Source organism: Phyllostomus discolor, chromosome 6 (assembly GCF_004126475.2).
Source record: "Phyllostomus discolor isolate MPI-MPIP mPhyDis1 chromosome 6, mPhyDis1.pri.v3, whole genome shotgun sequence".
NCBI lineage: Eukaryota > Metazoa > Chordata > Mammalia > Chiroptera > Phyllostomidae > Phyllostomus > Phyllostomus discolor.
In genome coordinates this window covers 17662702-17689066 of record NC_040908.2, presented here as the reverse complement: position 1 = coordinate 17689066, position 26365 = coordinate 17662702, and the positions used below count along the sequence as shown (strand labels likewise).

Below are 26365 nucleotides of genomic sequence, written 5' to 3'. Positions count from 1 at the left end.
AGAGGACAGAATGCCCTGTCGGGGGAGGGGTGACCCTCTGCATCCTGGGACGGTGGGAGGGGGAGCGGAGAAGAGAGGGAAGGGAGAGAAGGTAGCCTGTGAAAAAGTAAACCCAGACCGAAGTGAGATTTCACCCATGTCATCATTATGCCAACAAATCAGACGTCCTCTGAGAGGTGAACCAATTCCTGGTTCCACACCCAGATGAGACTGAGACGCATGGAGGGTCATCTCCTCCCTACACTGATCTGGTATCGCTACCACCTCAGCTCCTTGTCTTCATACAAAGATTCAGAAGCGCTACGAAGAGACACTGGCTGGCAGAAAAGGAGACTTCGCCTTCCACAGCAGTGTCATTCTGAAACTAGGTGAATGAGGTAAACATTTGCCACTCAGGCCATGCATCCAACATGTTGGAGGATCTGCTGTCATCTAGGGAATGCGCAGGTGGTCTGCGTTAGAGCCAGGCAATCCTGTCACCTCTCCCCCCCGCCCCCCCACCCTCCCTGGTGAGTGCACTGTGGGTGTTTGCAGCCCACTCTCAGTACCAGATCACGGTGGCACGGGGGCGGGGCAAGGGCTTGGGCCGGGCACTGACACAGGAGGCAGGGCCCTCGGTGGGCCAGGGCCTGCAGGAACCCACCAGCCCTCCCAGCGCCTTTCCAGTGTTCCAGCAGCATCAGCACTGCCCTTGCCAGGTCCCTGAAGCTCCTCTTTCAGTCTCTTGTCCCTCCGCTGGGCTCGCACGAGTCCCTTCCTTCCTTCCTTCCTTCCTTCCTGAGGATAAGGCTCCTCCCTGAACCACGACTCTTCTGGTACGCGCCTCACCTGTGCACACAGTTGATGTAATTAGTGATGTTTGCCATCTATCGTCTCTTTGTATCCTCACAGCACCTCCAAGAGACTGAAATGATCTTTATTTAGGGGAAAGTGAACGGAGGCACAGAGAGGCCGCGTGGCTTGTCCCGACGCTAGACTGCAGGCGGCCTGGTTTCCTGGGTCTGGCAGCCTCCAGCCCTCCTCCGTGTGATGCCGTGAGGGGTGGTGGCACACGCCGACAGCCCTCAGGCCAGGGTGGCCATGATTTTGCTTCAGTGATATTCCTTGGGGTGGGGTGGGGACCATGCCTCCTGAAATTCTAAGGCAGGAGGTAGAACTGCTATCTTGAACACGGCCTTATTGTAGTGTCAGGTGTTCTAAGTGCACAAATGGGTGCTCTCTGGTTGATCAGAGAGGGGTGTTTACTTTGAAAATGCTCCAGCCATCATTCTCTCCGCAAAGCCCCGCCATACCCTCTCCTCCTCATGTATCCGGAAAGAACCCCTCACTTATCTGGCAAGAACCGCTTCAGTGTATCCTCCCAACGCACGCATGCACACGCATGCACACACATACCCTGTCACGGTCCCTCCCCGCTGCAGCCGGGGTCCCTCTACACATCTCAGCAGTGCTCGGGTGCCATGGCCAGGCAGGCGGACATGAGGTGGCACGTGGTCATTTACAGTGTGGTCACTACTGCAGGCCGCTGCCCCAGCTGACCTCGCACACGAGGCCTCCGGCTTCCTGAGCACAGAAACAAAGTTGTGCAGTCAGGGAGGCCTTGTGCTGGGTGCCAGGTCCACCTCTGGCATGATCCACTCCAGCGAGCTCTCCTGTGTGTGCGTCTCACTGGCAGGACCTGAAATCACCCCCAAACCTGGCTGCAAGGGGCTTCGGGAAACGTAGCATTTCTCTCTCTGACCTACAAACCCTCTGTTCCGGTCTAGGGAGACGAATGCCCAGTCAGTCCCCAGTATCTACACGACTGCAGGAAGAAGACAAGGTGTATCAGTGTTTGATTCCATTCGTGTGAAGTTATTCAGCTTAACAAGTGCTGTTGGGGGACCGGTTCTGGGACATGGCAGAATGTGACTCAGACACAAAAGGATTTTGTGCAAATCACCCGTGACCTCGGCTTCAGGTGGCCTTGGTTTTTCAGAAGGCAGAAACCCAGGCTCCTAGAACTTTTCTCCTTTCCACTTGCTATTGAAAGAATTTACCGGGTCTTTTGGTCATGATAGTCTAGGGAATGCTGGATAGTAGAAAGCCCACAGCCCTCAGCGGGGTAACATTCAAGTGACCAGGGTTCCCGTCTTGTTCATGCCCCTGCCCAGTGCGGTTGGTCATGGAATGCAGAGTAGTGACCCAGGGACCTGCGCTGGCCGAGGCTGCAGCGTCACACTTGCTCCCACACGCGAAAAGTGGCAAGCGGCGTGCCTATTTCTGCAGAGAAGGGGCGTGTTGCTTCCCTCGTATTTTACTAGCGAAAGCAAGTCACACAGCTCACCTTGTGCAAGGAGGAGAAGGCTCCACCCTCCCCTGTGCCAGAAGGACTGGAGAACCCAAGTGTGGTGACCAGCCCCACTTAACTCCAGTGGGGGGCAGAGGGGGAGCGTGCCTCTTACATTACCCCCACCCCCGTCCCCCTCCTGCTCCAGCTGCAATAACTTACATTCACCATCACCAATTTTCTTTTCCTCCGGGCACTGAAAATTTCCGCTTTAAAGATGCTGATAACATTTTTACTTGAAAATGGCCTAAGAAACACCAGCCCAGTCCCCAGAGGCAAAATTCTTATCATACTTTTCCTCAAAAACAACAGTGGATCTCGGTCTCCCATGATTCTGTGGGCTGGGAGTGCTGGGTTTAATTTTGAACAAAATCCTCTCTTCTCTGGATTGGAGAAGAGGGCCAGTAGACACAAGAGGCAGACCCCGGGTAGCGTGGGCTCATCTTACGTGTGCCACCCTCACCCCGGGCTTTCTCTGACCACAGCCTCCTAAGTAAGTTCAAGGCCATTCCCGACTCTTGTGCACCCCACCTGGCCTGCACCCCCACCCCAGGACCTGTCCTGTCCTCCTTGTGTTACCAATGTTTGCATGTTTCCTTCCCCCCGACTGGACTGTGGGCTCTTTGAGAGCAAGAACTCCATCTGATCCATCTCCAATTGTTCCCGCTGCACAGGTAGCATTTAGTGAGTATTTTTCAGGGGCTCAGTGAATGAGTCTCCACTTTTACCTTAGGGCCTTTTCTGTAGGAGATTCTCAATCTTCTGAGAGGAAGGAAGGAAGGAAGGAAGGAAGGAAGAAAGGAAAAATTAAAGAGTAAAGAACTGAAAGAAGGGGAAGGGTCTAGTGAAGGAGCATGTATTAAGGACCCATGGACATGAACAACAGGGTGGGGGGTATGCAGATGGAGGGCAGGGGAGAGCAACAGGGGGGGAAATTGGGATAACTGTCATTGAACAACAACAATAAAAAAGAATTGAATATGATAGAGACCAGTTAACATTTCATAGGAAAAAGAAACAAGCCTATTCTCCTTAGGTAGCTCTGCTAATTCTGACCAGCTGACATGTAAACATGAGCTCTTGGAACAGAGGAGACGAATGAAATGGGATGACCCAGGGCAGCCGCTCACCACTCTGCCAGCCAAGACCCAGGCCCTGCTACAACCAGCAGTGTCCCCGCACACAGCTACCCTTGGGTCAGGGTGTAGCTCTCAGTGCCAGGGCAGGCTTTCCTGCGGTGGCCTCTTCATATCTTTTGACTTCTGTGACCCCGGCTGAGCAGTGCGGGGTCAGGAGCCATGGCACAGTGAGGATTCTTGCCTAGGAGCCTGCCATGACGTGCCTCTGCTCTCTGTGTTATTTTCCAGGCCCAGGCACAAGCTAGCCCCAGGCCCCCCAGAACCAGCAAAAGGTCAGTAGACCAAGGCAGCAAGAGCCAGAGGGACAGCCCCAGAGAAAGTGACCCTCAGCTGTCCCCTCGGCCATCGAGAGGGGGCAATAATTCCTCCTTCTCAGGAGGTGGGAAAAGTGCCAAGACAGAAGTTTCATGCCTCACAGATGTCTTGGAGAAGGGAGGCGGGAGAGGCAGGGGGAGGCAGGGCAGGACGGTGGTGGATGTACCCAAGTGGCTGTGGGGTGAGGGAGCAAAGACACCCTCTTCCTCCTAAAATAAAAAGACAGAAACTTCACCCCCCATCTGCTGGCACCTCCCTATTTTCCTTCAGCCCAAAGAAAGGCGCAGAGCAGACAAGCGGTCTCCGCTGGGCTCCGCACTTGAGGTGGAGGAAGCTGGAGCTCTTGGCCTTGGCCCTCCTTTGCCCTCCACTTCATGAGGAAGAGGGATGTGTGGGTGCAGAAGGAAGCCCAGAGGTTTGGGGATCGTCTCCACTCCAGAGTGGCAGGGAGTGATGTGTCCTCACTGGGTCGTCATCAGGCCAATGAGACGCTGTGTGTGGATGCTGCCAAGGGCAGCCCAATCCTCTGCCAGGGATGCTACCGGGAATCTCAGGAAGGAACCCAGCCCCTCTCCCAGGAATGATGCTCTGTGGTCAACTGGGTACCAAAGGATAAATGTGCTGTATTAACATGAACACTAATGACAAACATACTACAGTAGTGAGCACATCATAGATACATAGAATATTCTCTATAGAGTCTGAACATAGATATAAAATAAGTTATACTTGTCTTCGTTTTCCATCACGGTAGGAGCATAGCATACAAAGTGATTGGTTCAGTGGCCGTGAAGCAAACCAGGGGAGAGGCCACGGAGGAGGGTGCAGGGCACGGGGCATGGTGGCGATTTGTGGAGGACACCGGCGTTACTGGGGGGCCTCTCGGGTTGGCCCTGAGCCCCTGGCTGCCTACAAGCTGGGGGGCCTCAGCTACTGGGTGGGAGGTGGAGCAGGACAGACACGAGCAGCATCCAGTGGGCAGGCCCACTCTCCCGCTGGCGCCGTTGGGCTTCTGTAACTTTAGGAACACGGGGTGCATAGCCAGAAGGCACAGTTTGCTTCTGCGGTGTGACAGATGGCCAGACTGATGGCCCACCAAACGCTGGCTGGCCCTTCTCCCTCGCCAGCCAGCTTGGGGAGGCTGGGAGGACTGCAAGCCGGGCCTGCTCTGCATGGGTGGCCAGGGGCGAGTGACGCTGGGACCCCGCACACATCTTCATGGCAGAGGGAGCAGCGGGGCCTTGGCTCTGAATCCTCCGCCCTCGGTGACTTTGGAATGGTTGCTTAAACTCCGAGTCTCAGACTCCTTCCCTGGAAAATGTGGGGGCGGGGAGTGGCTAATGCATACACCCACGGAGGCTGCTGAGGGCCACATGGGATGAAGTCACCCTGGCGTACAGCGGGGGCTGGAGGAATGTGAGTCGAGTCTGAGCATCCCCACATCAGAGGCCGGGTGGAAAAAACACGGCCCTCACAAGATCTGCAGGATGAAACCACCTTGACTGGCTTGGAAGAGAGGATGACGAGACACTTTCTTTGTTTTCTTTCCTGCCAGTTTTCCAACTCTCCCTCCCTCACCGGGGTTCTTTGAAAGGAAGTGTCCACGGGGTTCAAAGCCAGGCTTGCCGAGGGAGACAGAGCCTAAGGTGGGGGAAGAACAGAGGCCAGCACCGTGTCTCTTCCAGTCGGGAACCTGGTTCCCCGAGGATGCCTCTGCTCCCTGCCTGCACAACCCCCAGCCCCGGAGCAGATTTCATAGTAGGAAGCCAAGGACGGAGAGAAAGCTCAGAACACAAAGCGAATTGCCTATTAAGTGAAAAGTTTTTCCATCTGCTCAGAGTCCGGGGCATCTGGAGGTGGGTGGGCCGTCTGTGGGCGGGTGAACCAGCTGCCTCTGCAGAAGACAGGCGAGGACGGAGAGGAGAGAGGGATGGGGACCGAGGATTGAAAGCTGGACCCATGGGCGTGCCCCTGTGCTGCTGCCAATGCTGAGAACTTGTGCCCAAACAGAGATCGGCCTGGAAACCTGGGGGTCACTGATCCCCATCGTCTGAAGTGCAGTCCTCAAGATCTGTGCCTCTGTGTGTGTGTGCACATGTGTGTGTGATCACCTCCCCCATCTCCTGTAACACCTGCCTTCTCCGAACCTCCCCCTGCTCCCATCACTCGGCGATTTTCCTCTTGGATGGGGGCAGGAGGTGGGCGGGCAGCTCGCTGGGCAGCTCGTGCCCCTCCAGCTTGACCTTGATGAGGTGGTTGGCCAGCGCAAACTCCTCGTCGTCCAGCATGCCATCCTTGTCGATGTCGGCCAGCTTCCAGATCTTGCCCAGCACACTGTTGGGCAGCTTGGAGCGCACCATCTCCTTCTTGGCATTGGCACCCGTGATCTTGCCGTCCACCGGCGACAGGGTGTAGAAGATCTCGTCGTACATGGGCTTGTCCCTGGCCACGACCCACTCGGCGTCATCGATGCCCTCCCCAGCCCCCTCCCCGTAGCCGTGCCCAAAGGGGCCCTGCAGGGTGCCCTCGAACGCTCCACCCTTCACCATCTGCATGGGCCGCTGGGTCTCCTCCTGGCGCACCAGCACCATGAGCTGGGCAATGTCGTGGGCCAGCATGTCATCCACCACCTCCAGCAGCTTGCTTTTCAGGGGCTGGAATTTGCCGAAGTCCTGGGCCTGCAGCTGGTCCTGGGGAGACGGGAGGAAAGACGGTGAGGGTGGAGGTCGGTGGAAGGAGTTGGGGAGGCTGCCTCCTACTGCTGCTGGGACGTTCGCAGCCCTTTGGCCCGGAGGCTAAGCTGAACCACGTCATAATAACAAATGATATGAGAGAGGAGGAGAAAAAAAGGCAGGCCGTGTTGATGTTGGAGGTTTTTAGGAGAGAGCAAAACAGTTTCAGGGGCTGGGAAAGGAGCAGATGAAGCAGGTAGGTCTCTCTACTCTAATAAGGGTTGTACTCAAAAACATGGAAAGTGCTTTCCTACGTTATCTGATGTGCCCCCCTAGTGCCCTTCTGGGGAAGGGAAGTCACATCCTATCCCCAGCTGGGGAAGGCAGAGCTGAGGCAAAGGCAACCAAAACAAGTCATAATAGAAGCCGGGGTGGACTTCAGCCCAGCTGTTCTTAATCAGGATGCTCATGGGAACTGCCCAGAGAGAGTTTTCAGTGACTGGCTCGCCTCTGGACGTTTCTGACAGCAGGCCCGGGCGGGCATGCAGACTTCATAAAAGCTCCTCCCCTGGCCTTCCCATGACACCCCCGCCCCACGGTAAGAGAAATATGCTCCCCTCTGCATGTCTTTGTGACTCTGAGAAGTCCCGAGTTCAGAATACCCAGCTTCCCCTAGGCCTCAGCAGTGGCAAGGCGAGAGCTTTCCGCCCCTGCCCTGGCTCTGGTCACAGCAGTCTCAGGACACCGGGCAGAGGCCAGTGCGCAGGGGATAGTCTCGGGGACCAGCACATCGAGCTCGCTGCAGAAAAGTTCCGAAAACACCCACCAACTTGAAATGCTGCTCTTGCTACAGTTCAAGAACAAGTGTTAGCTTGGGCGTTTCTTCCCATCCTACAAGGACAGGCTGAACCGGGGGCGGTGGGGGCTGGGAGAGGGTGGCAAGGGCAGGAGCAGACCAGCCCTCGGGAGGCCCTTGGTGTCTCTGTCCACAGCTCTGAGTGTCGGGTGGGTTCCCAACTATGGGTTCCAACATCTTCCGGGGGCACAGTGGGTGCCCGCCACCCCACGTATTCCCCCGAAGGACAGACACTTAGGTGATTGATTTAGCATACCTAACAACAGCGGATGAACTCATCTATGTTGAGAAAGAATTCCTCACGTTCCAAAAGGGGTTGCACAGCCCCTTTCAAATGTCATCGCCTCAAATGTTTGTTTACAGGCCATTCAACTTTTATTGGAAAGACCAACTAAAAGTTGACATGCTCCAGGCCACAGCTGATTGAGAAACACGGATTATGTTAAAGCATTTCTCAAATTAGTGACTGGTTCATGCTAGGTGTTTATAAGAATGAATGGATACATGAATAAATGTATATTCTGAATGTCTAGTTTTTAATCAGACAGGAAACTAATGAAGCCCATTTGAGACCACAGGGAGTTCTGTATCATAGTCAGCGACAAGAACGAAATCAATATCGCTGCTACATCTGCTGCTATTTTTCTCTACTTCCCCAGTTTGTAAAAACACTATATTTGGAAACAAATACAGAATCACAAGGAGCTGCAAAAATTGTATGGCTAGGTGGGTTCCCGTCGTTCATGGCCTGGCTTCCCCCGGTGGTCACATCCTACCTAACTTGCTGCTTCATTTTGAGGGACAGCCTGTCCCAGGCCCTGTGCTGAGCACCGTGTGGGCAGCATCTCACGGATGCTCACAACATCCATGAGTGGGTGCTTCTGGAGCCTCAGTTTACAGACGAAGAGACAGAGGCTCAGAGAGAGTACGGTGAGGTGGCTTCTTGCTGGGACTGTGGGGACAGCTCCTGGCTCTCCCACTAGCAGTCTGTGTGACGACTGCACTCAGAAAACGGCAGGCAGCTAATTGCAAAGGTTAATTATCTTGGTAAACTTGTTAGCTTATCTGTACAAGGAGGATGCAAAGGCCTCCTACAGAGGACTGCTTTGGGGAAGAACTTGAGAAACCGTGTGTGACGGTCCCTGGCTCAAAAGAGGGGCCCATGGTGGGCTCCAAAGGTGGCAGGCTCCTGTGGGGACTTCTCATGGCCTATGTCCCCAGTCACTCCGCAGTAGGGACTCAGAGGTAAACACAAGTACTTGAGGGCCCGGAGAATCTTCATTAGGTGACATGGTGGCTATGACTAGGAAAAGTTATAAACTGCAGGTATCGGACCCCAAATATCATGGGACACCCCTGTCCCACTAGGATCACTGGGGCTCCCTCTGTCGCCCCAGGCCCAGATATGACACATGCTGGGCCAGTGACAGTCCAGGAGGGAGGACAGACCGAGGGCCATCTCCCTGGGTGGCCTCCTCCACACCAAGGCTGCTCAGCCAGCTCGTGCAGCACTGCCCCTTGTCCCCAAGCCCCTGACCCTGGTTACCTGCATCCTCTTCAGGTTGGGAAAGTCGCCAGGCGAGATCTGGTGCTCCCGCTCGATCCGGCCGTAGATCTCAGCCAGGTTGTTCACCAGCTCCTTCTTCTTGTTGTCCTTCCCGAACACGGAAGGCATCTCCTTCTTCAGAGAGCTGATGATGTAGGCGTGGACCTGAGAAACGGACAGAGAGAAAGTGTGAGACCAGGACCTCCATTCATTCCCTCCCTCTCGGTGGCTCTCACCCATCTCTTCCCATAAACCCCTTCTCTTCCTGCTCCTACTTCTGAAATAATTTCTGTCTCTCTTGCTCTCTCACACTGCTTGCTGCACTGGGCTGTTTTTCTAGATCTCATGGAACAGGCAAGACTGTGGGGAGTGTGAGGTCAATGAAGTAACAGGGATGGCAACACAGGAGATGACGCTGACGAGGAAGACAATGACCATAGCTAACGTCTGCCGAGCCCTTCGGAGGACACAGGCATGGGGAGAAGGCTTTTACATTCTTTGTTCTCCTGCATCCTCCAGCCCTTTTATTTTACAGGCATGGAAATGGGCAGAGAGAGACCGAGGGCATTGCTGGGGCTAGGATCACCGCATTTGTAAACAGTGGAGTTGAGCTCGGGTCTGGCCATCTGACCCCAGGGCAGGTGACCATAACCACCACACTCTCCTGCCCCCTGGCCACCAGCGTTGGCACAGCTGATGTTCAGGATGCAGCAGCTACAGGACATGCTCACATAGGCAGGCAATGCTCGAGGGTGCAGGCAGCTCTCGCAGCTGAACCCCCACCCCAAACATGCTGCCCACGCACGCCCCAGAGGTAGCCTCACCTTGGCTAGTCTGGCTCTCTTGATGAGGTCATTGAGTTTGCGCAGGGCAGCGTTTCGGGGCAGACTCTGGATGTCTTTGAATAGGTCCTGCTCCTCGGCCTCGAAGAGCTTGCGGTTGTCAGGGATGAGGAGGGGGTGGGACCAGAAGGAGCCGATGTAGACCCGGATCACCTCCGGGGTGTTGACGATCTTCCCCAGGGACCACATGAGAGCCCCGTACACCCGCATCAGCTGCTGGGTCTCAATCTGGTCGGCCTTGTTCAGCACCACCCGCATCTTGTCCTCGTGGTTCTTGAGGGCCTTGATGACTTCTGAGAACTCGTCGGAGATGTCCAGCTTGTGGGCATCAAAGAGCAGGATGATGCGGTCCACCCGCTCAGCGAACCACTCCAGGACGGCGGCGAAGTCATACCCTGCCGGCAGCGAGACAGTCAGGGGAAGTAGCCTTTGGGGCACAGGTTAGAGGTTTGGGGAAAGGCAACAGGTGCAGTAGAAAGAAATAACACCCTCTTGGGAGTCAGATCTGGGTTCAAATCTTGACTCCTCCACCATTTTCACTATTTGGCCTTGAGCAAGTCATTCTGTGTCTTTGACTTAGTGTGTTTTCATCTATCAATAGGCACACCAATAGAACCTAATTAACAGAATTGTAAGGACTAAATACACTTGAAGCCCAGCATATAGCAGCTGCTCAGTAAATGCTAATTATAATTAACATCTTATTCCTATTTAGTCTTTTAATTCAAGGAAATGGGCTCTTTCCATTAAGGGTCAGGGCCCAGGAAAGTGTTTTGGGGGCCAGGTTCTGCCCAGTGATGAGGGCGGGACATTATCAGTGCCACCTGGAGACAGTCACAGGGTGACTCAGCCAGGACCACACTGCTTGTAGGAGCAGTGGGGCACAGTACCTAGCTCTCTAACCCCAGGTTCAATGCTTGCTCAGGCTGGCAGGGTCGTTTGCATCACGACCTCATTGTACCCTCACAACAGCCTCTGAGGCAGGTGGGCTGAGGAGTATCACTCCCATTTTCCAGAGGCAGAAACTGAGGATCAGAGGTGAGGTGAGAGTCAAATAGCCAGCAAAGTGTGGGGCCAGGGCTGGACCTGGACAATGGGGCCCTGAGCTCCCTGCACCTGCCAGGAGGGCAGTCATGCAGCGCTCTTGCCTGCCCCTCCCCTCTCCCTGCGCCTCCCCCCTCCCTTCCCCTCCCCTTCACTCTATGCAGGCCCAGCCAGCAGTTCCCCAGAACTCAGGAGACCTGTGCATTCCCCTTCCAGGTGGGCCTGCAGCCTGCACCTGCTCCCCTGCTCAAATGCCCATCCCGCCCCTGGCATAGCTCCTGGCTATTTTTAGCAGCCTTTGGCACAGCCACAGCCGGTAGACTGGCGCTCTCACCTCCCACAGTTCTCCTTCAGCACTGTGGGCAGGAAGAGGGATAGGGGGCTCAGAAAATCAGGACAACCTGGTCCCTCTGCCCCAAACCCCACCCCAGAAAACAGGTCATGGTTTTGGTGCTCTGGTGCCTAGAATCAGCAACCTGGTCCACTTGGTAGCTGGGGAGGGCAGCAGGGCTCAGGCCTCTGGCATCCTTCTGAGATCTGGCCTGACAAGGGCTGTAGCCCACAGGGTGTGCAGCCCACAGGGAGGGTAGCAGGGAAAAGCTTGCTACTGCTCCCTCCCCCAGTACAGCAGATGCCAGCCCTGAGTGCCCACCACACAAGCCACTCAATGCTGGCTGGGCAGGGCAGCCAGGGTAGCCACAGCTGGGCACTTTACTGACAAGGAAATGGAGGCTCAAGGAGGGGGAGAGACATGCCCAGGGTCAGGGTCATGCAGCGATAGAGTCAGGACCGGAACTCAGGTCTTCCAACCACAAGTCCACCACTCTAGCCACCCCTCCACAGCATGGGGAAAGCAAAGGGGCCAGAGAAGCTTCAGGAAAAGAGCCTCCCCCCACCCCACCTCCAATCCCTCTTCGATCCCTGATGGTGTCGGCCATGCAACAGGAGGCTTGGGCTGCGAAGGCTTGGAGGGTAGTAGGGGCAAATCACAGTGACCTGGACAGCTCCAACTTGGGGGACAGGGACAGCACCAGGTCAGTGCTGCCAGAGCAGGATGGCTCCCTGCCCGTTCCTGTCTCCACAGCCGGGGCAGGTGCCCCTCAGTGTTCTCATGGGCTCAGGCAGACGCATGCCCTTCGGGTCTCCCACGGAAGCTGTCAGATGAGTCACCCCCGCCACACACTCACACTGGGTGTTGGGCAGGGACCTGCCCCTAACCCCCACTGCTAGCATGGCATCCTGTACATAGTAGTGTTCGGTCAGTCTTTGCCAAACAAAACTGAAATGCGAGCCGTGTTTTGCTTCTTCCACCTCAGGGACAGGAAACAAGCCATCTCTGGGCCTCAGCTGTCTGGTGTCTGAATTGGAATCCCACAGACCCTGCCATAGGGTTGCTGTGAGGATCCAGTTTTTTTTTTTTAAAGGATGCAGGTGAGACTGCATATGACCTTGGCTGTTCCTGTTCCTCCGCCCCCTTTACAAAGAACTTACAAGCTCCAGTTTCCATGAAATAGGTGAGCTCCAAAGGCGGCCCCTGAGGAGCAACGGCCAGGGGAAGACCAACTCTAGTTTCAGCCACTAACTTGCTGTGTGGCCTCGGGCAAGCAGCCTCCTCTCTCTGGTCTTCGGTCTCTGCCTGTCAAGCCGATAGGACTGGAATGTCTTTGAGCTTCCTTTCTCAGTTCACAATGCCCTGCTTCTAAGACTGGAGGTGTGAGGGTGGAGAGTACGTACAGCAGGATGGATGGAGATCAGACACAAGAAAGTCCTTGCAGAATAGGAAGAAAGAAGGCTGGGGCCACCACCTTAAACAGGGCCCACCCTAGAAAAGCAACCCCTTGGATGTGGGGGCCTCTGTGAAGTCACTCTTGCTGAGGACAGCAGGTGGCTGGCTGTCCCTTCCAGGATTTTATAAGCACAGAGGTCTCCTATGCTTGCTCCTCCTTTTCTCAAATTCTGCATGCTCCAGCAAGGCTGCTATCAAATTACAGAGTTAGTAATGCCAGGTTCTTTCTCCCAGGGGTGGTCATGAGGATCCTGAGAATCAAGTAAGGACTCCATGGGCCTCCTCTTGCTCAGCCTCCTGCTCTTACCTATTCAGAGCCTAGCAGCCTCCCGGAAGGGTATGGTGCTGTTTCCTGGACTCGGCTTGTGTGTACCCAGCAAGGGGAGCCTCTGAAAGGCATGCACGGGACGCACTAAGAACAAGGGCATGGGGCTACTCTCCCAAGTGTTCACTGTGTGGCCTTGGGCAAGTCTGAACCTCAATCTTCTCAGCTGAGAAACAGGAATAATAACAACCGAATAATGAAGGGCCAGTGGAAGAGCCGTGGCAACAGGATCTGACTACAGAGGGAGGCTCTGTCCTAGTGTCTGGGGTGAGCAGGACACCCGGTGACAGGCCCCCTTTCCCTCACCGGTCCCAGGAATGGCTCCCAGACCCACAACAGGGGTGGGGGTGGGGTGTAGGGGGGGACTCTTCAGCACCTGCAGCAGCCCCAGGGCTCCTGAGATAAGATATGGAGATGGGATGGGTGGGGGGGAGATTCAAGCCGCAGAGGCTGAGAGCTGAGCTGGCCTTCCCGGAATCGCTTACAGCAGGTCTGCTGGCTCCCAGAGCTCCGGGCTGCAGGCACCTAGCCCAGAGACTGGGCAGCCTGCAGGGGTCTGGGGCGCTCCCTGCTGCCCCCAGGCTCTAGTAAACTGCAAAGAAAGACTTCAAAGTAATGGCAGGCAGGAGAAAATCAATGAGACAAACAATAAGCAAGGCAACTTCTTAATGACCCACCGGCAGTCTGAGTCTGAAGTGAGATGCAAGGCGCCAGACAGCACATTTCTTTGTATTTTCAGCCACATAATCTCATTCGAACCTCGTAACTCTGTATATGCCAGGAGGTAAACAGAGCACACACACCCAACAGGGAAGGGAGAGGGAACAGAGAGGTTAAGGGGCTTGCGTGAGCTCACAGAGCCAGGTGGTGGCAAACTTGGGACCAGAACCCAGATCCCGGACTCTTGTCCACACTCCCTTTCTTGCTCATAGCCGCATGCCAGGCTGGAGCTCAGGGGGCTGCACCCTCAGACCAGGCACTTACTTGTGGTGGGTACTAAAAAGGTCCTATCCTGTCCCCCAAGATGTCTTTTAAGATTGGACATTTAACAAAAAAAAGAATTAAAAAGGCATCAATTTCTACAATGTGGGAAGAATTGAGATGACAGTGGGAACAAATGCCATACCACATGCCTTCCAGGAGATGACCACAAGGCTGGCAGCAAGCTGTTCTAAAGGGCATCGGGGCCCTACTGCTTTGTCCCCATGGGTGAGGCCCACAAAGGCACGTGTATGCAGCACCCAGTCTGGGGCCCAGGAGGGCCCTCAGTGAGGGGGCTGGGACGCACGAGGGATGTGAGGCTGTGAGGACCAGCCCAGATGCTCCAAGGCGCCCCAGGGAAAACTCACACAGGAGTTCGCTCTCAGGCCTACTCCCTGCCTCCTTCCTGGGCAGGCTGTGAAAACGTGCTGAAAAGCCACTAGGCTGGGAATCAGGAGGCCAGAGGTTTGGGACATGGGCGAGGGTTTTACCCGCAGTAGATCTGCTGAGCTCACCTGTATAGGAAGGGGTCTCCCGGGAGGGAAGTGGGCTCCCCGACCACCACGAGGTTGCTTTTCTAGGGCGGGGCGGGGGGATTTCTAGCTGAGGAGCAGCCGGGAAGCCTGGGTCCCGAGTGTGAGGACTCGCAGGCTTCCGGAGCCCACCCCCACTTCAGCTGCTTCCTTGCTCCTTCCCAGTAATGAGTCCTGGGCAGGGCACTTCCTGTCACTTCCAGGAACAGCCTCCCTGCCCCTCGCTGCCCACACAGTGCATCTTCACCCAGAGACAATTGCTGGCCTGCGACCTCCCAGCCGCAGGTTCCCGGATCCCCCCCTGCTTTCCCTCCCCTGAAAACACCCACCCCTGGACCTGGGCAGAGGGGGTGTTCCTGGAAGTGACAGGAAGTGCCCTGCCCTGAGCAAGGACCACACTTCGTCCAGGTCTGGCCTGGGGTCTGAGAGCTCCTTCCCATGGAGCCCAAGGCCTCGGGAGCAGCTCAATTTCCAGCATGGAACCCAGCTGCATCAGGGTTGGCTGCTGTCCCGCCCTGGGCTGGCTGAAGGGAAGAGGCGCCTGATCTGCACTGTGACCAGACCTGGAGCTCTGAGGGCCCCTGGCCAGAAGCCAGAGAAAGCGTGTTTGGTTCTGTGTACACACTTGTATGGGGGTGTGTCTGTGGAGGGAGGTGTGGACGGAATGGACGTGTGGTTATATATGAGTATGTTTACGTGTGTATGTATGTATGAGTATGTGTGTACATGTGGGTATGTATGTGTGTGTATGTGTAGGTATACGTGTATGTGTGTGTGTGTGAGTGTTCATGTGTGTGGCTAGGTGGGTGTTTGTGCGTGCAGATGTGTGAGTGTTTATATGTGCAGGTGTAAGCTAGAGCCTCCAGGTTCTACGGCTTTGTGAGGAAGGAGAAGGAGGGACTGTGCATACTGGAAACTCTCCTCATTTGGGGTCCCCCTGAATCTGAGAGTGTGTGACCCCCATTTTCCCAGTCTCCTTGGTGAACTGAGGTCAGCACTGTCCTAGGCCTGTGCTGCAGTGCTGGCGGCCCGGCTCCCAGCCCCCGTTTTTAGCACAGCCAGCTTTTGCCAGCAGCTGCATTTGTAGTCTGGACTCAGGAGGACAGAAAGCACGTTGGCCTGGGCAGCCACTCAAGGGGCCATCACTTCTCCCAGAGGTGGGGCTGAGTCGTGTTAGATGGAAAGGACAGGAAGGGCAGGGAGACAGCCACGCACCCAACTGGCCTAGGGCAGCCGCTGAGGTCTAAAGATGAAGGCAGGAGGACAGGGAGCAGGGGAAAGAGAACGGACCGGGACAGGTTCCCTGAAGCAGGCCTGCGCCGTCCAGCTGCAGAGGTTGGGCCCTGGGCTGTGGAGTGAGGGGGTCCTGGGCTGTGGAGTGGGGGGCCCTGGGCTGTAGAGTGGGGGGCCCTGGATGGCAGATGAAGGGGAAAGCAGGGCGCTCACGGAGACCCAGACCGAGAGCTGATGTCTGTCTTTCCATTACCATGCACAGACCTCACAAGGCCATCTGATGGGCGTCACCGCCCCTTGTTAATGTGGGAACGTGCAGGCTCAGGGAGAGAATGCGACCTGTTGAGACACACACAGGTTCTAAAACCCCATCTCTGAACTCCCAGGCCCGCATTCTGGGAAGCTGTCCTGCCAGGTGGCCCTGGCCTTGCAGGTGCACGTCCACCTACGTGCTGGGAGCTCAGATGGAGAAGGCTGGCTCTGCTGAGCCTTTCTGGAGGAGACGCAGGCTGCCCGAGTGAAACAGTAAATCCCCTTCAGGCCTCCACTCAGGATCAGCCCAGGTGAATCCTCGTGGGGGTGGGGGTGGGGGTGAGGACTGGTTAGGAGAGGGGGAACGTTTAGGGAAACTAATAGAAGCCAGACTGAGAGCCACCCAAGCTTCCTCTCCACAGGGCCCTGAGCAGGGTGCCAGGACACCTACAAAGAGCAGAGAGACCAGAGGGGTTGGGAGACAGCCCTCTCTTCCCAGGACCATGGGTTCTGTGGCTTCCGACCGGCCAGCTTTCCCCACCCCTTCCACGACTGTGCCGCCGTGCAGCCCCGAGTCAGAGAGCGTGGGGCCAGGCTCCCAAGGCCCCACCACAGAGGGCCTTCAGTTGCCCTCCCTCTTTTAGACGGGTTGCCAAACACACGAACTGTTAACACGGCTTCCTCCTGACAGGCTGCCTCCTTCCCCTCTCCCTCCCAGGTGTGACCTCCTCAGTGAGATGTGGGGAGGGGCCGGGTTTTCCCGCTGGAGCCTGGTCCAGAGCGAGGTCCCTGCAGAGCAGGCTCTGTCTCCTTTGAGGACAGACTGGGGGTCATGAGGCCCATGAGCAGACTGCTGACCCAGGGGGGCCTCTCCCTGCTTTGCCCCCAGCCAGGGCTGGCTGTGCCCACTCACACAGCCACGGTGGACCCCGAATGCAGAGCCGGGTGCCCTTGAGCTGCTTCCTTCGGGGTGGAAAGCCGAGGCAGCTCGCAGGAGGAGGGCTGGACAGCAGCCCAGTTCCAGCAGCAGCGGCCCGTACCCAGGTACCCAGGCACCCAGGCCTTTGCCAGCAGCACTTAGTACACAGCCACTGGGCCCTGGCCTGTCTCCTGTGAGGCTACGGGGTCTCCTCGAGGGCCTGGGGGGAGCGGGTGCTGGCCCTTTCAGGCCATGTCCCTGGTGGAGCGGGTTTCTGAGCTTCCTGCAGTGGCGGCACAGATACCTGCAGAACACACCTCGTGTCTGTCCTGGCTGGACCAAAGAGCACGGGGCCCATGGCATTGTGGGAAGGAAGCAGCCAGTCAGTCAATCTAAGGTCAGTTCAGGGGAGGAGAGAGTTCCAGCTGCTGCCCAGGGAACTTGTGCCAGTCCAAAGCCTTTCCTTTCCGGATGCTGACTTCCGAGTGCTCCTCTGGCTCTAGCCCAGCTCCCAACTCCAGAGTCGGGTGGGTGTGGCTTCATCTGCTTGTCTTGCAGGGATATAGCACAGGATGCAGAAAGGGCGGGGGGCTACCCCCGGCACACAGCCGCTGTGGCAGGGGAGGCTAGAGGTGAGGAGCCAGGAGCAGCTGTTTTTAGCTTTTAACAGCATCAGTCTAGCTGTAAAAACCGATGGTGACGACGATCTACATACAACACCTCACGCCTGCTGGGCATAGAAATACATTGCTGTGTTTTTATCTGTATTATTTCTTTTAATCCGCAAACAACCTATATGGTAGATTATTATCAACCTATATAGTAGGAATTATTTCTTCCTACTTCACAGATGAACCAACCAGAGCAAAGAAACCTGCCCAAGTTCATGTTGCCAGGAAGTGACAGAGGCAGGCTTTGAACCCTGGCAGGCTGGCGACCTCCCTTCATGAGCAATTACTCCATATCTGTCTGGAGTGAACAGTTTTCAAAGTGCTCTCGCACACCAGCTCCCTGTGTCTGGGCCCCAGAGCGAGCAGCTGTCATCCTCACGTGGTCGTGCTGAAGTTCTCTGCATGCACCTGCCTCCCCTGCATCCTGGGGGCAGGGACTGCAGGGACTTCAGAAGTAACCAGGGCCTGGCCCACGGTAGCTGTGGTTTGCAGAGTGAATAACCTTGACGAGGGAAGTAAGGCAGACACTGATGTCTCCATTTTACAGAGGAGAAGACTGAGGCCGGCTGTCTCCTGAGCTATAGCGGACCCACACTGGTCCACTGGCCCTGCCTAGGATGATTCCGTACAGCACTCGAGGCAGCACCGGCTCATCAAGGGACCGAAAGGCCCGGGGGCCTCTATCCAGGTATGGCAGCTAGAGAACATACCAGAAAGAACACAGCATGGAGCCAGACCCAACCCTATCAGGTGCCTCGCTTACCTCGGCTGATCCTTTGCTTCTCCCCAGAGAGGATCCCTGGCGTGTCAATGACGCTGATGCTCTCCAGCACGGGGTTGGGCAGCTGGGCACACACGAACCTGCGTGAATGAGAGGAAACCGCGTGAGCTGCTGTCCTCTCACAGCCTCTCGCAGACCTTGTTGCAGCCGCACTCCCACTTTCGCTGCCCTTGGGCCAGAGGTTCGGAAGCCTGGCTGCCTTCCCACGTAGATGCCTGGGCTCCAGGTCAGACTTAGCCCCAACCGTGGGCCCGGGACCTGTATGTTGAGGAAGCTCCCTGGGTGATCCTGGGCACCTACATGGTGAACCCCTGCTATCAGCACATCACAATGTCCAGGACTCGAGCCCTGCTCCCAAGGAACCCAGGCTGGTGAGGAGAGGAGGCACGAACACGGCCACCCACAACATGCGTGTGACCAGCACCCTGGGGTGAAGGTCAGGTGAAGGCTTAGGGAGACCCAAGGGGGAGAGGTGGCTTCCAGGGACGGCTTTCTGGAGGAGGGGACATGGGAGCTGGCCTTGATGAATGGGTCACATCACACATGTTTGGGCCTCCAAGGGCTATCCCAATATCAAACTTTGCTATTAGGGTAGAAGTCAGGCATTATTCAAGCAAACATGTCTAGTGCTACGTCCTGAAGTCCCCAAATACAAACTGGTACACCTAACTTAGATGCTTCTCACTACAAGCCTTCTCCCTTATGTGTCATTTTTGGCAAAAGCTAAAAAGGGGCTTTACTCTCGCAGGTATATTATGTGAGATGGCAGGATGCAGGATGCACAGAAAAGGGAGGGCTTCACAGAGGAGGTGGCACTGGAACTATGACTTCAAAAGATAACCAGCATTTGCCAGGCAGACAAGAGGAAGCCGGCACACCCCGCATACATGAGTTTGTGGGTGCGCGTGTGTGCTCTGTGTGTTTGTGTATGAGCGGATGGGGAGTGAGGAGGAGACAGCGTTCCAGACTGAGACAGAAGTTCATGGCAAAAGAGCAGTGTTACAGGTTGAATTCTGTCCCCCCAAAGAGATCTGTTGAAGTCCTAACTGCCCCCCCACCCTGGAACTCAGAATGTGGCCTTATTTGGAAATAGGGTCTTTGTTGATGTAATTAGTTAAGATCATACAAGAGCACAGTGTGCCCCCGATCCAACAGGACCAGTGTCTTTTTTTAAATTAAGTTTATTATGGTAGCATTGGTTAATAGCATTATGTAAGTTTCAGGTGTGCAACTTTATCAAACAACACTTTATAGGAAAGGAGAACACTCTGTGGAGAGAGGGACACGCCCAGAGGGAAGAGCCCGTGTGAAGAAGGAAGCAGAGGTTAGAATCAGGCTTCCACTAGCGAGGAACTCCTAGGGCGACCTAAAGAGGGGAGAAGGGAGGGAGGGTGCTCTTCTAGAATCTTCTGAGGGAGCACAGCCCTGCCCAACACCTTGATTTCAGACTCTGGCCTTCAGAACTATGAGATAATACATTTCTGCTATTTTAAGCCACCGAGTGGTAATTTGTTACGGCAGCCCTAGGTATGCAAGTAGGTGCAAACGCAGCACGGAATGAGAGAGAGCGTGCACGCACCATCTGGGGTGTGGGGGAAGGTGCACGTGGGTGAGGTGCGAACAGGGAGGCTGGAGTGGCCAGAGGGGAGTCTAGACAAGGAGGAGGCGGGGGCCAGATCACAAAGGTCTTGAAAATCACATTGAGAAATCTGGATTTTGTTTTTACCAAGGACAGGAGAAACCCATTGGCATGCCTTAAGCAGAAGAGAGACATGATGAGATAGGATGGTTGTCAGCATGTCCAGTTCAGTTCAACAAATCTTTAGGGGGGGCCTGCTACGTGCCTGGTGCTGCGCCAGATAATGGGGGCAGAACAGTGAGTGACACAGCCCCCATGTTCTCGAAGCCCATGGCTCCCATTATGCCTGAGGCCCAGCCACGTACTGCTCCTTAGGTTCCATGGCACACACACCTGACTTCTCAAATACATCCCGTATTTTGCGGAGCTGGGTTTCTGTCTTTTGGTAACCTGGTTGTCCTGTGTGTGGGGTGGTGTTTGAGGCCAGGGCTGCAGATAAGGCAAAACCCAGGTCAAGCACACAGAGTAAGAAGGGCAGGGTGATGACGATGGGCCTGACTAAGGGGCACACCAGGTCATGGGAGCCAGAGAAAAAGGGGACACAGAGCAGACTGCAGGGGGCCTGGCCAGGGAGGCAGGAGGAGAGGTGGGGGAAGGTAAGGGTGGAAGGAGCCTGCTGCTTATGATCACTATGAGGTCCCAGTGACCTTCACACAAGCAGCTGTAATAGGGTGAAGCCACGTTCCACAGGCTGGGGGACAGGGAGTCACAAGGAGGTGAAGCCAAGAAACTTGACTGTGAAGAGAGAGAGAGAGAGAGAGAGAGGGTGAAAGTTAGTAGGACCTGCTGTAGGGTTTTTGAGAGGAGATATTTCAGTGTGGAAGGGAGGCCAAGGGAGGGTGAAGTTCAGGGCGAGGCAGGAATCAGACCTTGGGAGGAAGAGAAGCCACAGCTCTCTGCAGCCCGGTGGTGGGAAGTGAGGACAAAGGCAAATGAACTTGTTTACGGGCAGAGTTTATAAAGCCAACTAGATGGAATCTGTGGACACTGGTTCCCATTTTCTCTGGAAGGGGAAGTGAGGCCCTTTGCTGAATGAGAAGGAGGTTGAGGTGACCGGAGAGTGCTTGGATTCCCACAGAGGAGGACGGGGAGCTGACGAGGGACGCGACACAGGCTGGCTGAGCTGTGGTTCTTGCAACGGACATGCCTGGCAGGTCCCCAGCCACGGTCGGTCTAAATGCCCACCGCCTCAGTGGTCGAATGCTCCTGGAGAAACACACAGACCTTCCGAGTTCTGGCCACGAGGTTCCTGCACTGAGCCACAGTCTTTCAGTCCCTTCTGCTTGCTTTTTTTTTTTTTTTTTCGGTTTTGTCTACCTGGAATTTTTTTTAATTTTTTACTCTTTCAGTGTCACTTCACTCATCATTGAACACCATTAAATGCCAGCTTTCCACAAGGGCCGCATCAGCACTCTTGCCTTGGAGGAGTATATTAGTGTCATCCCATTTTACAGATGGGAAAAGTGAGACACAGAGAAGTCATTTGTCTAAGATCCATATGCTATTTGGTAGGATTTGAACCCAGGTCTGTCTGAAGCCAAAGCCCACAGTCCTTCCCTGTACTGTAAATACCTCCAATTAGAGAAAGTAGCTTAAAAAATTTTAATGCAATACTCATGCAAGAATGTGGTGTGGATTTATAGACAAAGTGCAATCAGAGGGCATTTTAGTTAAACACAATAATTACAGGAAGGTCCAGATCAGCCTGTGAAGCATTCCCTAGAGCTTTCTTTGCTCAAATTATCACAATGACCCTGCTGTCTGTGGGCTTTTACTTGTCCAAGAGGAGGACAAGGTGACAAGGCCACACGGTGAGTTCCATAGGAAAGCCAGTGCTCAAACTCAGGGCTTACATATTAAGTCCAGGGTTCTCACCACCAAGTAAGAACAATGTCCAGGAGCAGCAAAAAGCCTTCCTCTGCCCCTGTCCAGCTGGATGCAAATCCTCTCTGTAAAGAGAGGGCAAGGGCTGGGAATGCTCTCTGCTTTTATTGGCAGGAGGTGCAGAGGGGATGTGATTCAACCTGCCTCTTGGTCAGGAGGAGTCAGCCTACCGTTTGCAGCTCCCACACCCGTAATCTACAGGGACTGACTCAGTTACTTTCCCAGCAAGCTGGGGACAATCAAGACAGACTCTAAGTATGGAAAAGGCAGTGATCCTCCTAAGACCCTGTCCTTCCCCTTCTCACACCCCAAGAAGAAGAAAAGAGAACAGTCAGGGAGAGTGTTCCCACTGCACGCACCTGTTCAAGAAGGCATTGCCAAAGGCGTTGAGCTTCCGGAAGGGTTTCTTAGGATCCACCACCAGGGCATTCCCAGGGATGATGCCCTCCACCTCGCCCTGCATCACTGCAATGAAGGAGTCGGTGGTCGGCTCGGGCCCAATCCTCATGCCTGGGAAATCCTGTTCCAGCAGGTACCTGGCAGAAGGGAGCACAGGCATAAGGCAGGGGTTCTGCCGGTAGATCAGTGCTGTGTGTCTACCACGAGGCGGGTGATGATGTGCATCGTGGCGGAAGGGCGCATCCAGAGCCGTGCGATTTTGGGGCAGGGAGAGGTGACCACTGGACAGGGTTCCAAAGACACTGTGGAAGAGGTGGGATCGTAGCTGAACTGAAAATACCAAATCTGTTCTTCTTGGTTCTTATCTTTTGCCCTCCCTGAATCAGAAGGAAAAAACACAGCAAGGTTTGGGCTCAGAGCTAGAGCACAGGTTGAAACTGATGGCTGCACAGAGCATTGCGGACTTCACAACTGCAGGTTCCCTGCTGAAGGACCTGCACACTGGCACGGCTAGAATGGGACCATCTCTGGGTCTGCTAGCCTTTCATAGGTCATTACTCATTTACCTGCTTAGTCAGTCCTTCAGCATAAAAATAGCTCATACATGAGACAAAAATACAACCGGTGTGAGAGGCACACTGGGAACAGTGGATCCCCTCCTAGCCTTTGGATCCACTCTCTAGATGGAGGGTCCCTCCCTTTGCTCTTTTTCCAGCCTGAGCAGTGACAGCCCAGGACCACAGCCCCCTCTGCATCGCTCCCTTTAGAAGTCGAGAGCAAAGGCACATGACGAGCCAGAGAATGAAGAGAACAGCTTGTAAGGACAATCACGTCCTTTTGAAGAAGCTTAGAAGAGCTTTGAGCCCAAATAGCATGAGGCTGAATTCAGGGCAGGAGCCCAGAACTGCATTGGGTTGGGACTGGCCAGAGGAGAGTCCCAGAGGCATCTTCCAAGTCCAGGATAGACACGGAGCTAAGGAGAGTACTGACCAACAAACACAGACCCAGGCCGTGAGCCCTCACTGTGTGCGGAGAACCTCCTAAACGTTGAAGGCCCATGCTCAGAGGGAAAAGTAAGGAGGAGGGGCCAAGTCAGAGACTGTTAGTTGGGAAGGGAACCTGAAGACCCCCTGGATAAGTGGTCCTCAGCCCCAGCTGCCCAGCTGAGCTACAGTGGAGCTCCACCTAATGGTGCCTGGGCTGCCCCACCCACAGGTTCTGACCCGTTCACTCAGAGCTGGGGCCCTGGCCACTGGCCCTTCTCAGGAGCCCCCCAGTTGATCCTCATGTGCAGCTGGGGTTGACAGTCCTGTCATTTTACTGACAATATCGCTGACACTCAATGGCATTTCCACATGCCAGGTATTATACTGATCTCTTTGGGAACATTATCATCTTTGGGTCTCCCAGTAGCCCTTTAGGTAGGTATTGAAGAAACCAAAGCTTAGGAGGGGTATGTGACTTTCTCCTAGTTAACCAGCTGATGGTGGCATTGAAACCCAGACCTGTATTGGTGTAACACCAAATCCTTTGCTCTTCAACTGTCTTCTACCCCGAGGAAATCACTACCAGAGGGAGCCAATCAAGGCTTCACAGAAGGTCAGGGCAGAGCCGGGACCAGGGGCCCTGTCTCCAGGGCCCGAGTTCTCTGCTCACCCTGTGCCTCCCCAGGGTGTGCTTGGAGCAGGGTCCTGCTCCGTCCACAGGGTGGTGGCCAGGGAGACTCACTGGCGTTTTTTTCTGGTTCATGGACGTCCTGCTTGTGCCTCTGGGCCATCAGTTTACTCCGTGGTTCAGGCAGTTTAAGGCGGGTTGCTATGGGTCCTCCCCCGGGAGCCAGGCGAGAAGCTGCTGCCCGGGAGGCCACCCCCGCCACACACAGAGGGTTTCACGTCGCCTTGGGAAGCCCTTCATCTCCTTCCAGGATCCCAGCTCAGCAGCCTGGGTGTGAAGGCAGGATTTCCTTCATTAGGGGACCATCTTGAAATCTGGCACCCGGGCTGTGGATGAGGATGCATCACAATAACTGATCACTTAGACAGAATTTCCTGCTTCCTCGATGTGCCTTCTCCTTCAGGGCCCACGGGAGAGGCAGGGAATCTCAGCAGCCCAGGGCCGCGGACCTGCTTTCTTCAACCACGAGGGATGTGCCCTTCAGAAGGTACAGGGCCTCTGTGAACCTCAGCACCTTCCTCTATAACCTGGGAGATAAAGGTTCCAATGTACCCAGCACCTGTGATCTGCTGGGCCCTGTTCTAGACTTTCTATGGATTACCTCATTTCATCTTTACATCTACTCTGAGGGGAGTATGATGATCCTTATTATCTAATAGGCCTAATAAGAAAACCCACCTCATAGGGTGTCCGAGAATGACACTAAGTGACAAGCACTTAAAACCAGTACCTGACACCTGGGTGAGCACCCCATTTTAAAGAGGAGGAGACAGCGGTTAGATCATTGCCTCAGGTTATAGAGTCAGCAAATAGCTGAGCTAGCATTTGAACCTGGCACTTGGATTTGAGAATCATGCTCCTAACCACACTGCATTTACTGTGTCCTTTCCTGCCTTAGGTCGCCCCTTGACCAGGAAATGTAACAGGGCTGAGCCCCACACAGGACCAGAATGAGGAATGGGACAAGAGGGCCACAGGGGAATGAGGTTTGGCAGGACACTGTCCAGGGCCCAGGCCTTGGGGGGAAGCTTAGGCTCTGACACCCGCAAACCCAGCAGTGCACTCATCTCCGTGCACGGCTGCCCTTGGGGTTCGGCTGCCCTTGGGGTTCGTAGCGAGTCCTCGATGGATGGGGTGTGGCATGCTAAAGCTGTTGCTATCAGGTAACCAGAGCAGGCCCCAGGCCCACTGGCTCTGGAAGGACATTCTTGGGACTTAAAAATAGTACAGTCAGATTCCCCTGGGAAGAAGTTCCATGAGAATCCACGCCACGCCTGGGAAAGCCCAACTCTTCCGTGCGAGTGCCGGGAACACCTGCTCCGTGAGCGTGTGGGGAGAAGCCCTGAGCAGGACCTTGGCGGGGGGTGGCAAGGGTGCGTTCTGAGGCAGGAGGTGGTGGTGGTAGTGATCAAAGGCTTGCGGGAAAGCTGACAGAGAAGTGGGGAGAAGCGATTCCGAGGCAGCTTCGAGAACACCCAGCCTGCACAGGGCCAGATGGCAGCGATGAGGCATCCTGCTGACCCAGCCATCTCAGATTCCATCCCCGGGAGACGTGCTGCACTGGCAGATGATCAAAGAAAGGGTGACACTCCCCAGCAGGACAGGGCCACTTCCCGGGATGTTCTGGGGCCACGGCCTGGGTCTGCCTGAGCGAGGCCCGGAGGCTGGGACTGCTGTCCTGCCCGAGACTAAACCACATGATCCCAAACTTGCTGACCACACAGAGGCTGGAGAAACACAGAGTCCAGCAGAGCCATCAGCCCATTCAGGGACACAGTGGGGCCACGCAGAGAACCGGAGCTGGGTAAATTCTCAGGGACGTTTGGGTATGGCTTGCAGCACCGAGCGCCCCCTTAACAAAGCCACCACTGTGTCCGGAAAGGACAACCTATTGAGGGATCTCATCGCCGCTCCTCTATGGGAAGTGATACAGATCGCCTCTGTTGCCAGGCGAAAGCATTCCCACAGCAGCAGAAACAAAGGGAAGTTCATTCCAGCCTGGGTGGGAACGGCTGCGCTGAGGACACGCAAGGACAAGGAGGGACCGCCGAGGGGCAGGTGCTGTTGTGGGACCTTTACCCAAATTATCCCACCGCGTCAGTCCCACGAGCATTGTGGGAAGGCAGCACCCTTTCAGTTTCGCGGTGGAGTAAATTGAGATGTAGGCTGCCCAAGTTCATGGCCAAATGAAAATATTTAGCAACTTTGAGAGCTAAAATAAGTAAATACTAAAATCATAAAACAGGTGTAAGAAAACCCAACACAATTTTGATGTTTTTTCTGCATATTTTCTTCAGTAAATGATTTCATGACATTTTCATTGTGTGTGTGTGTGTGTGCATGTGTGTGCACGCGCCCTGCTTCCCGGGCAATCTGAGCATGTGGTCTGCTTTCCTGGTGACCTAAGCACCCAGGGTAAGGCGCAGCCAAGAATCTTAACTCAGTCTGCTTTCCAAGGACCCATCTGTGCGAGGGGCTGGGGGGAGGGCAGACCTCAGGCCCGAGCGCCCAGGGCAGGCACCAGATGGGCCGCCTCCACAACAGT

At 55.1% G+C, this 26365-nt stretch overlaps 1 protein-coding gene across 1 annotated transcript in view; it reads right to left on the bottom strand.

Moving 5' to 3' along the window:
* Positions 1 to 4377: 4377 nt before the first annotated feature.
* EHD3 (EH domain containing 3) overlaps positions 4378 to 26365 on the bottom strand; it is a 28218-nt gene continuing 6230 nt past the window's right edge. The window contains exons 2-6 of the mRNA XM_028517021.2: positions 22107 to 22283; positions 18207 to 18304; positions 9682 to 10094; positions 8858 to 9022; positions 4378 to 6473 (exon numbers count right to left, since the gene is read on the bottom strand). Coding sequence (XP_028372822.1) covers positions 5946 to 6473; positions 8858 to 9022; positions 9682 to 10094; positions 18207 to 18304; positions 22107 to 22283 — 1381 coding nt within the window. The 3' untranslated portion in view covers positions 4378 to 5945. The remainder of the gene's footprint in view (positions 6474 to 8857; positions 9023 to 9681; positions 10095 to 18206; positions 18305 to 22106; positions 22284 to 26365) is intronic.